Source organism: Columba livia, chromosome 4 (assembly GCF_036013475.1).
Source record: "Columba livia isolate bColLiv1 breed racing homer chromosome 4, bColLiv1.pat.W.v2, whole genome shotgun sequence".
Taxonomy (NCBI): domain Eukaryota; kingdom Metazoa; phylum Chordata; class Aves; order Columbiformes; family Columbidae; genus Columba; species Columba livia.
In genome coordinates this window covers 6,425,209-6,439,008 of record NC_088605.1, presented here as the reverse complement: position 1 = coordinate 6,439,008, position 13,800 = coordinate 6,425,209, and the positions used below count along the sequence as shown (strand labels likewise).

At 44.0% G+C, this 13,800-nt stretch overlaps 1 protein-coding gene across 2 annotated transcripts in view; it reads left to right on the top strand.

Moving 5' to 3' along the window:
- Positions 1–4,999: 4,999 nt before the first annotated feature.
- RMND5A (required for meiotic nuclear division 5 homolog A) overlaps positions 5,000–13,800 on the top strand; it is a 28,307-nt gene continuing 19,506 nt past the window's right edge. For both annotated transcript variants that reach the window (XM_005509952.3, XM_005509951.2), the window contains exons 1-2: positions 5,000–5,360; positions 10,032–10,174. In XM_005509952.3, coding sequence (XP_005510009.1) covers positions 5,219–5,360; positions 10,032–10,174 — 285 coding nt within the window. In that variant the 5' untranslated portion in view covers positions 5,000–5,218. The remainder of the gene's footprint in view (positions 5,361–10,031; positions 10,175–13,800) is intronic.

The following is a 13,800-nucleotide window of genomic DNA, read 5'->3' as shown; positions in this document are numbered from 1 at the left end:
GTTGGAATCATCTGGAGCGCAGTGGGGATCCTCATTTCAGTGGATCCACAAATAATCATCCTGGGCTACACAAGAATTGTTAGGCTGCAAAGATGTGATTTAATCTGCTACAAAAGATGTACTAAAATCAAGCTTCATCTTCGAGACAGGGCCCTTCTCCGAAGGAAACGCAACATTTCTTTTGTATGTTCAGTTATTTTAGGAATCCATAATTTGCATGAAAATTGCCATCTCATACAGATGAACACAAAAATAGCACAGCTTAATTTTAAAAACACTTGACAGCCCCCCAGCGTGTACACGCTTAAGTAATTCTGTACTATTGAATTTCAAAAAGACACATTAGTATTGACCTGTAGAAAGCATTTCAACCCCTGTACTCCTCCGAGCCTTTAAAACACATTTACAGGGTTCTCAGTGTGCTGGTGTGATTTAGAAAGGAAACAAACAAACACAACAACAAAAACAAAGCTCAAAACCAAACCAAAACCACCCAGGTTCAGCTCGTTTTGTCACACAGCCACCATGACCCCTTTGAAAGGAAAAATCATGACACTGTTTTCTTCAGCAATGGGCTTATTTTGTTTCTTGAAAGAGCAAGAGTGGAGGGACTGCAGAAGTAGCTGCTCACAAGCGAAGCCCTCATGGGCTGGTTAATGTCGTGCTTCACACTGGGAGTCATATAAACCTTTATCCATAATTTTTATGTGATAAAGATGAGAGGTGGACAGCAACCCCCAGCTGTGCTGATGCTGCCTGATTGAATACAAAGGGATTTGGAGCGAGCCTGGGGTGGGAGGCCCAGCTGGGCCAGACTGGACCCGAGGCACAGCCCAGCGAAGGAGCTGGCGGGAGGCCGGGCTCAAGCGCTGCTGCGGTTTGGTAAATTCCTCCTTCCACAGAGCCAGGGCCCATCTCCCTAATGAGAAAGTGGCAAAGCATCAAGAAGACGAATCCTTTCCCCCTGGCAAAAAAACAAGAGAGTGGTTTTGTTATTGGAGCTGGCAGAGCCAGGGTTGTTCAGTAAAACACACACTTGGCGTCCCCTGCCAGGAGGGCCGGAGGCAGGCTCGCCCTGGAAACACACCCCACGAACACAGTTCTTCTGCAAAAGCTTCGTGAAAGGCTCGTTTCTTTTGTCACACATCTGAGAAGTTGCCTGATTTCTCTATCTTTTGTTTCAAGTGAGCAGCCTGAGCGTATGTGAAGTGATAGGTGGGAGGAAGAGATGGCGTGTTTGAAAAGGAACCTTGTGTATTGAACTTCAGTTAGAAGACACGTTGCCTTTTTTTGGGGGGTTGGTTTGTTTTTAATGAGCACCACAGACCCCTCTCACCCCAGTCCCTGTGTTTCTCCCCTGTAGCTCATTCAGAGATGCCCTCCAGCAGGAAAGCACCCAGCAACAACTACAACTCTATGCTCACAGCTAAACTATTTGCAACACCAACCACTGGGGAGGCTGTCACCGACATGTCATTTCCTAATGCTCACGGGCTGAGTTAAATCAATTCTTAACATTCCCCAGTGGTAACTGATGATGAGGCCCCTGCAGAGACGGAGCTAATGAACTGCCAAAACTCAAAACCCTGGGGTCATTTCAGGAAAGCGAAAAAGATGTTCCAAACCACTACTCGAAACCCCTCACAACAACCAAAAGCGAAGCAGCAACCAACACAGAAGGTCCCAGGCAATGAGGTGGGATGGGGCAGAGCTGCGTGTAAAGAGCAGGGATGGGTACGGCCAAGAACTGCAGGTGATGAGTTGTCCAAAAGCCTGGCAGAGAAAACCAAAACCCATTCAGTTCCTCTCCCAGGCCCTCTGGTCCTTCTCTTCCTTCCCACCTTTACATCCCTGAGAACACTGGAAATTGTTGTATTTTCTAGATACAGTTGCATTTGCTGCGTTCCACTTACAACTCAGAATGTCTGTGACGTGTCACCTGCAAACCATTTTTCAAGGAGTTTTAATTATCTGGAAAATTTAAATATCTTAACAGTGAATTAAAATTCATTTGGGCTGAAGACAAAGACAACACGCTGACATTTTTAAAGACCCCAGGGTTAACTCCACCAAATTAACAACATTAAACAGACATCAGCCAGTCAGTCCTGTGCTCATAGAGCAAATATTACAAATGTGAAGAGAATGAAGAATATAAATTCTGCTTTTAACCAAAAACCCAAAGCAGGGATCTGCTTTTAAACAATTTTGGCAGTAAAAATATTTTACTCTGATTTACGAGAGAATGAGACGAAATCTTCAGAACTGGGACAACCATCTTTTCTTGTCCGACAGCCAAAGCTGAAGCCTCTGCTGCCCGTTGATAAACGACAAGGATTCCCTCTCCTCCCCCATCCTCTCTGACGAGCGGTTGCTGGCTGCGCAGCCTGGCAATACGGACAATAATCCACTTTCCAGACTTCTATGGGGAACATTAATAAAAGTACTGAAAATCTTAACTCCATCCCTTAACACCTCCAAATATTATCATACTCTTTTTTTTGGACAGTCTTAATGTTGCCATACGTCAAGATAAATTTCAGCAAACTAATATTTAAACTACCTGAAACACCCACTTCCTAAGAGTCAGCCAGCTCTGTAAATACCATTGTTAGGAGTTCACTAACACAGAGGCTCTTGATGTACTTTTAAAGCAGCACAGGTGCATCTCAACACATTTTTATGTGCGATATGAAACCGTGACTACCTGTCATTATCTGATATTTATTAAGTAAACCAACAAGCCTGTATGAGGATCTCTAAGCAAGACAACAGCAGCCCAGATACTATTTTGTTACATGTAGAGGAGTTTTAAATCAGAGGATGTTTCCTGCTGTCTACGAGCAGCCAAGCTGAAATAGATTTAATATATACATGTTATTCTGCAATAGAATGTTCAGTATTTGACACCTCAGCTAACGCACTGGCTGTTTGGGTGAGGCAATCCCAGTGTGACCCAGTAGTGACGCACACACTAATTCAGGTTGGACGGGACTGCAGGAGGTTATAAAGTCCAACCTCCTGCTCAGCGCAGGGTCAGCTGTGGCGCCCGAGCAGGTTGCTCTGGGCTGTACACAGTCCGCAGTTGTACTTGATACTCACCCCTTCCTCTCCTGTGGCAATTTTCTTTCCCTATGAACATGGAGCAGTCAACAGCACAGAAATGTACATCAGCCAAAGCCAAAAAAACCTACAGGAGTAGGATAAATTACTTAAAGCTGGAAATATAAGACACGTTTTTGCTAGGCAGTGTTGTTGTTTTGTTTTGTGTTTTTGTTGTTTGTTTGTTTTGGTAACAGTGAAAAACTATTTGTTTATCCTTGGAGCAGATTAAACTCTTGTTTAATGACTCCCCCAAAAAATCAGGAGACCTTGCCTGAATGTGCTGAGAGATGACAGAGGGGACCACAGCGGCAAAGAACATAACAAGCTAAAACAGTGTGCTTATGACATAAGATGGTATTTGCATGTCTTTAAACTTCATATATGATTACATAAAGAGCAAGAAGCAGTTTGGGCCTAAATCTGACAGAATGACCGTGACTTGTGAGCAGCTGCATGTCGTGTATTCTTATGAGAATACAGATTTCTCTGTTTTCTTGTCCTGTCCCAGCAGTATGGGCACAGATGAAACAACGTGGTCCCAGACTCAGACCAAACGCTGGTTTGCAGTCAACTTTGTCGACGTTTATTAGGAGCTTTGCTTGTACTGTGCTATGGAAAACGCAAGCTCATGCTTGTGCTGCTGCTTCCAAATATTGAAGTGAGTATGTTAAGCAAGTGGTACTCAAACTGAGGCATTTATTTCAAGTACACTTTTACAAGACATTTGCCAGTCAGATCACAGAATCCCAGACTGGTTGGGGTTGAAGGGACCTCTGGAGATCATCCAGTCCAACCCACCTGCTAAAGCAGGTTCACCAGAGCAGATCACACAGGAATGTGTCCAGGCGGGTTTGAATGTCTCCAGAGAAGGAGACTCCACAGCCTCTCTGGGCAGCCTGTTCCAGGGCTCTGGCACCTCAGAGTAAAGAAGTTTCTCCTCATATTCAGATGGAACCTCCTGTGTTTCAGTCTGTGCCCATTGCCCCTCATCCTGTTGTTGGGCACCACTGAAAGCAGTCTGGTCCATCCTCTTGACACCCACCCTAGAGATATTTATAAACATTGATGAGATCTCCTCTCAGCTTCTCTTCTCCAGGCTGAACAGACCCAGCTCTCTCAGTCTCTCCTCATAAGAAAGATGCTTCAGAGTCCTCATCATCTTTGTAGCCCACCAATGACTCCAGTCTGTAAGTCAACACAAAACTCAAGAGGAAGTTTATCAACCACGTTAACAGCCTAACGACAGGCTAAATGTTCTGTTTCCGGCACACCAGGCTTCTTAACGCAGCCCTGACTGTGTTTAAAGTCACTCTTCGGTATGTACTTGTGACATGTTTGAGGAGGCTGTGAGATGCGTTCCTCACTGCCCAACCGGCAGCGAGCTCCGCTCCACCTCAGGTGCCCCAGCGCTGAGCCCCCGCGGCCCCTTCCCGCCGCCGGGGGTTTTACCTCAGCGCTCACACCCGCCCACCGCACTCTCCCCACCGCAAGAGGAGCCGCCCCGGCGCCTGCAGCGGCGCTGGGGCAGCCCGGGAGCTGCCAGGCCCGACCCGACCCGGCGCCTCCACGTCGCCATGGCAACAGCGCCCCCTCGCAGGCCCCCGTCCCTTAGCTGCCTACCTTCTTGCCTGAGCCGCAACACATCAATATCCCCTGCCCAAGCTGATCTCCTTACCGCAGGCCCTATGGGCCACTGAACCGAAAAGCCCAACGCTACCCGGGGCCGCCGCCGCCGCCACCCCGGGACAGCAGGGAACCGGTAGAAATAACCCGCCCACCGGTAGGCGAGGGCTGTCCGCTGCGCTGCCTGACTAATAATCACTGCCCCTCCCTTCGCGGGCTGCCGTGAGGTCCTTGGCTAAGGTGTCCCCTACGCCGCCTGTCCCGAGCGCTTCTGAGGTCCCCAGCTGGCCGCGGTGCTGCCTGCGCACAACTGCCGTCAGCCTGAGGAGCCGGGGAAGTTGGGGGCGAGCGGCGCTCGGGCCGGGCCGGGCTGGGCCGCGCCGGCGGGACGGTGCTGGCGGAGCGCGGAGAGGGGGGCCCGGGCAGAGAGGGGGGCCCGGTGGCGGAGGAAGAGGTGGAGGACGAGGAGCGCGGCCCGGTGCCGGCCGCTATGGACCAGTGCGTGACGGTGGAGCGGGAGCTGGAGAAGGTGCTGCAGAAGTTCTCGGGCTACGGGCAGCTCTGCGAGCGCAGCCTGGAGGAGCTGATCCAGTACGCGGGGGGGCTGCGCCGGGAGATCCTCCAGACAGAGAGTACGTGGAGACCCCCCGATCCCCCCTACCCCTCCCCGGGGGGCCGGCTCCTTCCTCCGGGGTTAAAAGGCCCAAAACTTTGGACCTTTGTGGGCTGGGGGTCCCCTCTGAGGAGACCTCCCCTTCCAGCCCTGCTGTGGTGGATCCGGGAGGGTCCCTCTGCTTGGGGGGCTGAGCTGGGGCTCTGCTTCCCTCACACCCTGCTTGGAGCTTTGTTTGTGTTTCTGACAGGGAAAAGTTAAAGGTGGGAAGAGATCTCGGGCCTCCCCTGCCCTCTGTGCATTGCTGAGGAGTGTGACCCGCTCCAGAAGGACTTTAGGTTGAAGTTACAGCCTTTAGGTTGAAGTTACAGCCTTTAGATTGAAGTTACAGCCTTTAGGTTGAAGTTACAGCCTTTAGGTTGAAGTTACAGCCTTTATGTTGGTCTCTTCTCCCAAGTAGTAAGTCATAGGACGAGAGCAAATAGTCTCAAGTTGCACCAGGGGAGGTTTAGATGGGATATTGGGAAACATTTCTTCATGGAAGGGGTTGTCAGGCATTGGAACAGGCTGCCCAGGGAGGTGGTGGAGTCACCGTCCCTGGAGGGGTTTAAAAGGCTTTTAGTTGAGGTTCTTAGGGACGTGGTTTAGTGCCAGAGTCCGGTTATGGCTGAACTCGATGATCCTGAGTGTCTCTTCCAACTGAAATGATTCTGTGTTGTGTTACAGCCTTTATGTTGAGTGACAGTGGGGTTAGACACCCCCAGGAGAAACAAACAGCAGGGCTGCCCTGTTTTCTTATTTCGCCCCTCTTATTTATTTTCCTCTTTTTTCCCACTTAAGCCCCTGAGTTGTTTTCTTTTGCTGTGGGTGGGTTTGGAAGTGTTGAGGGTAAAGCCACCCTTCAGCAGCAGGTAAACACAGGCTTCTGAGTCCTGCCTATGTTTCACAGCACTGTAAACACGAGACATTTAAACCTTGCGAAACCGCCGGGATGGAGGTGATGTGGTGTTTGTTGACAGGGTGGGAGGGGACGATGAGACAGCTGAAGGGATTTACCCAAGGCCACGCAGGGAGGGACGGCTCAGGGACTGAAAGTGGGAACTTGCCGGCTCCTGAGGCCAAACTGTGCGTTTGTGGAAACTGCATTTGTTTGTTTCAGAGAAAAAATGTGTTTGCTGTAGTGTTGTACAAATACAGGTGCAAAGCTCGCTTACAAGTGCATATAATTCCAGGAACGTAAACACGAGTATATTAGAGCTGCTGCGTGTACACGGTAATTTCCATAGAGAGCAAACACAGAACTCTGAGGCATTTACTTGGGGTGAAATAACATTTGGCCGTTTTGGTGTTGTTTTGATCTGTGTTTCAATAAATGTATTTTGTGCTGTTGGAAGCAATATGGGCTTGTGCATTCAAGACAGTTGATAAAATGCGTGTCTTCACAAACAGATGTTGCCTTTGCCTGCAAAGCTGTGTGGCATCACCCTTATGCTTCTATTGGTCTTCAAAGGACTCTGTGGGGCTGTAAAGATTTGTCTGGGAGACAGATCTTGCAGGTCCAGAGCTTTTACTCTCTTTGCAATAAAATTAAAAGGTTCCACTGTGCAGTTCCTTCAGGGTCCTCATTGGATTTTCTATCCAGATTTGGATTTAGAGTTTTTGGGGCTGTCCTGTGAAGGCCCTGGACATATTCTCATTACTTACCAAGTAAGTGGTGATGCGGTGCCACCAAAGTGCATCCCAAATTGAGCTTTCTTTTAGAAACTACTCCAGAATGAAGCCAATATGTTATTAGTGCATCTCAAACACGTGAGGACTGTGTTCAGTTTTGGCATCTGAGGGTAAGCTGGCTTCATAGGTCGTGAAATTCTTATTTTTTTCTTCAACATGGTACTTATAACTTTCTAGTAAGAGCAGGTGTTTGGAACTTTTCTATACTGTATCCTGAGTATCTTTGAAAGTTGATGGAAGTGGAAGCAGCCAGACTTGTTAACGTGGAGCTCTGTAACTCAGGGGTCTGAACTGAATAAACATGCTTGTGTATATAATGTAAAAGGATAAAGGAAAAGAAAACCCTCACTGCTGAAGAAGAAATCAATGCTGTAGGAGAAGATTGGAGAGCAAAGATCTTGTGAAAAGCCCTTAAATAGGCAGTGGAGACAAAAAGGAAGTGGGTGGAGAAAAGTAAATGCTAGAAGCTGCTTCAACCCTTAAACTGGTTTTCTTTTCCCCATTTGTACACTCTCCTAAAATTTCTTGAGCCTAAGTACAGCTTAGCCTAAAAGCCTAAGTACAGACCAGCCCTGTGCTAAGGCTTGTGAATAGGAGGAAAAGTTTGGTTTTCTGTTCTCACCCCCTAATATATTTCACCTCCTGGAGCAGCCAAAGCAGGATTATGTATTCTTGGGTGGTATAAATGTGTCTGGTTGAGTAAATGTGGCTTTGGACTCTACTCTGTGCCTTGCGTCTGTTCTCTAATGTATTTTTTTTCTTAATTTGGCTGTCCTCACACAACACATAGAAAAGCTGTTGGTCTCTAGTGTTCTGTGAACACTGAATAACTAGCACGACTGGCTGCAGGTTTTCTGCTGCTGATTATTAGAAGCAGCTCATCCTTTAATTAAAGGTGGAAGAGATGGTTGCGGGGGGGATCCTTTCTCTGATGGCTTCTCCTGTGAAGGCATTTTCATCGCTTTGCTCTGCTTGGTTTCTGCTGCAGTAAGTGTTTGGGGCCAGTAATTCACTTATTTACTTGGGGTAAAAACAATTACCCGTGTAAGTTGTTTGGGTTTTAGCTTAATGGCTTTTCTTGCAAAAAATGGCTATGAAGAGAGTGCACTTTAACCTCTCTGTTTACTTTGGAAGGAGTATTTAAATTTGGTTGCTGCATAATCTTTGATCATTTTGGCAAAAGTCATGAGAGAGTTATTTAAGAACCTTCGTATGTGTGTTTTGTTTTCTTGTTTGTTTGTTTTAATATGTGTCTATCACAAAAAGTAAATAGCAACCAGGAAATAATGGTTATTTTTGAAATAAGTTTAGGTGGCAAACTTTATGTGACAGCTGAGCGAAATGTTAGTTTTTATTTTAGGATGCATAGAGTCGAATTAGCGAGTGTTCACTGAAGAGGCTTCAGTCCTGTCACTCCTCACTCATTCACTTGGAAAACTATAGAACCCTGTTCGCCTGGGAGGTCGATATCGGCTTCATGGGACCGGAGGGAGAAACAGTGATGGCCGTTGCAAACACGCTATTAAAGCTTCCTCAGCTGGGGCTCGTGGGGGTGAACAGGGGCTATTTGCTTTTCTGGAGACGAGTTTCCGTGTGGAACAACAGGTTGTTGTTGCTGCTGGTGGCAGCAGCAGGGCTGGGAGTTGGGATGTGTGAAGTATCTAGAACAACCAGCTGGTAAACTATTACCTGCTCCCTGTGATTACAGCTCTTTTCTGGATTCCCTTTGCTCTCCTCAGAGGTGTAGGAATTACAGTTTGTTCCTGTGCTTCCGCTCCTGTGTTGTGCTCTCCTGTGAAACACCTGAAACTGGGCTCTGAAGTGCTGCCGAAACCAAAAATGTGTTAAAATACAAAATGAGAAAGGAGCAAACTTTATGGAAAATATAGTTGCTTTGAAAACCTTCTAAAGACATATTTTAGGGATTGAATTCTTTCACATTAAGGATCTGGAATGTTAGGGGAGCCTTTGTGGGCTGCTCTGCTGCTTCAATGAGCCTTCCCGTGAACTTTGAGGAAGGAGGGACCTTCAGAGGTGAGCCTGGAAAACAGATTGTCCTTATATTTCGAAATCAAAAACTGGGAGAAAGGAGTGAAGCACAAAAGAATTCTTAGTTTGTTTTCATCTTTATATTTTTCCCCAGCTAAAGCTGCTGAGTGATGTTTGAGTTGAAGTACAAAGGGTGTAAACTATTAAGTGCGATGGTGTGGTCAGGGGCTTGTAAACCTTTCATATTTATTATTTTGTCCACAGAATGGATCATACAGCATTGAACTTGTTGGTTGGACATCAGTTTAAAAATGTCACGGTTTCTAGAGGATAGATTTTATAACAAGAAAAAGCGGATCTGATGTTCACAGTCCTTTAGGAGCTGTTTCTTGTCCATCAAGGAAAATTGGACACAGCTTGACTGAACCACTTCCACAAGTTGAAAAGCAAAAGTTTCACACAGCTCATATGCAAACAGGGTCTGATATAAGTGGATATTGTGGGGCAAGAGTGAATCGGGTCCTCATTAATGCAAATTTTGCTTGCACTTTGTTGAAGTTAAACCTGATGTTTTGGGGTGTCGTTAGGGAACTGTCTAGAACAAAACTGATCCTTTAGTAGGTTCAGTAGCTTCCCGTTATATCCTGTGAGATTTGTGGTTGGGGTGGTTCTTTGAGATGTGTTTATTAATCTGCTGTGACTGAGACGTATGAGAACTTGATATTAAGTTTTAAAACTGTTGCATTATTTTTTTAAACTGTTCCAGTGCACTTGACTGGATTCATAATTCCATGGGTGAGCTATGCCCTGTACATTTTAGTTCATTTAAGCTGATCTTGCTTTGCAAATACTCTCTAGTTTGCGTTTCCTTCTTTTAATAAGATTTCTTCTCTTTATGTATTGTGCACATTAAGAGATTTGATGTTATTGCTTGTACCAAAGTTAATAATTTTCCTTTCATTTTGTCTAGATCAAGATGGAGACTTGTCGGGGACAATCTCACTCGTTATGACACAGTGTTGTAAAAGAATAAAGGACACAGTTCAAAAACTGGCCTCGGATCATAAAGACATTCACAGCAGTGTATCCCGAGTTGGAAAAGCCATTGATAAGGTATTTATACTGTGGTTTCATTTATATTTATGTTACATATATTCTGTGATGTGTACTCTTACAAAATTTGGATTTATACTACAATTAATCTTAATTAAGTCTTCCTGTCAGCTACAGAAGCACAGGGTTGGGGTAGAGGCAAGGTGGTGGGTTGTACAGTATTTGCTTTCCAGACTTGTGCACAGAATATTCCTTCTGGGGCAGCTCAAATATCTTAATTTCCAAGAGAACATGCCCTATAGATATTACTAGACTTAGTAATAATGTGTGTTATATGAGCTTAACAAAATATTTGTTCCAATATGTGTCTCAATCAGAAATACTGGTTTTAATACACATATATTGCATTTCTAGTTAATCGTCAGTAACAAATACCGCAAAAGTGGTGTTTTGTTTTAGAAGGCGGTATAAAACCAGATTATTTTTTTGAGGAAGACACTTTATGTGTTTCAGATGTGTTGTCAGTTCTTAGGGCTTAATTTTATAACACTTGGTGTTCTTAATGTGAGTAGATTCAGCTTCTCACAGTATCTGTGTCCATGCTGTACCAAATAATAAGGTAGGGCAGCTTATCTTCAAAGCTTTGCATATGAGACATTCATATATGAATTCCAAGTTTAAGAATAACTGGGATCTGAAGGTGTTTTTGTAGGTAGATATTAACAATGTTTTTGAAATGATGCTAAGACTCTTTTTTGCAGTACGTGGTGGTGTATGTGTACTTTCAGGTCATGCTTTTCTCCGACTGTGTGTTCTTTCATATAAAGTAGTTCTGTATGTAAGGAGTCTGGGACTCGTTATTTTGGACATTATTAAGTGATAGTTTTATATCAGAACATGCTTATGTTGATAAGGCCTAAATGGTTGGTTTGAGATGTATTTTATTCTCTTACTAAGGAAGACACTGGTAAACAAGTCTCTTTATTTGGCCAAAGGCATTTGCAGCCTTCCAGAATACTCATTCTTCCTTTGGGAATCTCATTTAAACTTCCTTAGTAAGGATAATCTGTTAAAGCATAATTTAACAGTAGTGTGATGAAGAGACAAAGTACATAATGCTGCATTTTTGGGCAGGATATCTGTACAACTGTTCAATTTTTTGCATCTATCTGTGCCTGCCCAGCATGGGGATCTCAAACTTCGTACTAAACGCTTTAATCCAAGCGTCACCGTTATCCAAAGCTTAAGGATGCATCTGTCTCTGATCCTCGCTGCTGTATCTAAACCAATTAACTAGAGTAAAATTCCATCCTTATTACTGGCTTGAAGCCTGAAATAAGTCTATGTAATCTTGTCCTAAGTTTGAAACTTTCCTATTCTGCTGTAGTGAGTGGACTTTGGACAAATAAGCTTTCAGGTTTGGCTGGACCTTCTTCATTTAAATACTCTGAGGTAGAACAGCCCTAGGTAATGTATAAAGGGTGTAAATATTCAATGGCAATTGTTGAAAGAATTTCTTAAAGCCAAAGAAAACAACACTTGCAAGCTTAATAAAGTTTAAACTTCAGTCTGATTTCCAAATAGCTGTTTCAGTTGTCATGTGCGTAGTTTTTCCAGTGTTTTTTCTGTCTTACTGTTTTATCTCCTGTTTTTATTTGAAAAAGGATAGCTGTGTGTGCAGCCAAAGACTAGAAGCGGTGGGAACTGCGTGAGTCCCCAGTTCTGCTTGTCATGAAGGATCAGAGCATCAGTTGGGATTGTCTGCTTAAATATGAAGCTTGTTGGACTTTTTAAATGCAAGTAGTTTGAATTTCAGTAGTTTTCCCTGCCTGTAGTATCATAAGGGAATTACTTTGTACCCTGAAGTCTTGGCCTGTTTGTCAGATGAATATATATAATGTTTAAATCCAGGTGGAATTTAATGCTTCCCTGGACAGTGACATCTGAAGGAAATCTATATGTTCTTAATGTGTTTTCCTTGTGCTGCTGGAAAATGTTTGAAACCTGCCAGCAAAGTCCTATTGAAATGGCCCTTCCCACATTCCTTCCCCATAATATACTTAAGCTTAAACCAATAGAAGTAATTAAGTGTCATTGATGTAGTGAATTGATTCTCAACACATTCTGGGCAAAATACTAGTGCTTCCTAAATAAAAATGTTTGTCCGAATTTAAAGCAGCAGAACCCTCGCCTTGATTCGTGAGACTTGTATTTTGTTTCTGTCGCATGTAAATCCTCATTCCAGCATTTCTCCTCATTTATTTTATAGTCAGTTTAACATCTCCAGATGCTCAGGCACAGATAAATGGAACTTATTGCTTGGTTCGAGACTGGGAAACGTGCTGGTGTTGGTACTGGTTGTGTGTTGTGCATCCAAGTGACAGCTGTTGTTACAGGTAGAATCAACAAACCTCCTACTAACAAGCTTGGCCTTTAAAAGAACTTGCTGGATTATCTGCTTGTAGCAACTTTCAGGTTCAATTTCTTTTTTGCCAGTGTTGAGCCAGGGTTACACCTGTGTGTAAAGTTTAGTCTGGTTGGTTTTTAATTTACTGTAATCATCGCTTGTGAACTCAGATGGGACCCAGATTTGTGCGCCTGCAGAGTTCACTCTGAGAACAGAAGCTCCTGAGCATTCGAAAAATGAAGTTCGAATTTGGTGTCAAATAGGAACCGTTTTAAAGTCTGAAATGCCAACACTTTGTGTGTTGCTTTTTAGTTAGCAAAGTTTATGTGACAAGATGGACTTTTTTCATGGTAGTTCTACATGGATAGCGTGCTCCTGAACCGTGAGGGCTTCACCTTTCTTCCATAGAGCATTTTCTCCTTTGAAAGGAAGTGTTTGCATCCAGTTTTGTCTTTGTTGTACCATCATTTGCTCTGCTTCCAGAACTCGTCCTGTCACTGTTCAGCAGGTTGTTCCCGGGTGGCTCACTCATCAGTCTCCCTGTAAATCAATCACTCTTCTGGAATGATTTGAATTCATCTCAAAGCTGTTTTGGTGGGGCTAGTAAATGTTTTCCTTCTAGCAGCAATCTGGCTAAATGCCTTCGTTGAGGAAAGTAAGTGGAGCAAATGGTAGCTTCGTCTATTTTTTCACTGAATTTTAGGCCTGTTTTTAAAGGACCAACACTTTGATCCAATCTTTGTTTTGGGAAAGCAAACTTGTACCTAATTTAGTGTTTGTTTCACGTTAAAACTTGTGTACAGACAAACTGAAAGCCGTTACTGAACATAATTGAGTTATGCTGTTGTGAAGAATGGGGCTGGGTAAATCAAAGTTGAGCTTTACCTTGTGAACCGACAAACTGAACAGAGAAAGTAACCAAATATGTTCTGATTGTATTTTGAGTCAGAATTCGGAATAAGGAAGGAATGCACAAAGTAATCTCAACTGAGGAACAAAATTGGCCTTAATCATCATCCTTCTTCATGTTAAAATGGTCCATCTTGTGTGTGTGTGTGCATTGAAGCCCTTCTCACATTTCAGCAGTTATCAGTGATGTACTTTGCATTGTATCATTGGTATATTTAGCACATAGTAGTCTGCATTTTAGCCCTAGGCTTAGTAATTAGGCTCTTAAAAAAACCAGACTTATTTCTCAGGAATATTAACTGACACTCTTCTAACCTTAAAATCTGAAAAGCAGAAAATGACCTTTATGGAGTTTGTAACTTAGGGGATT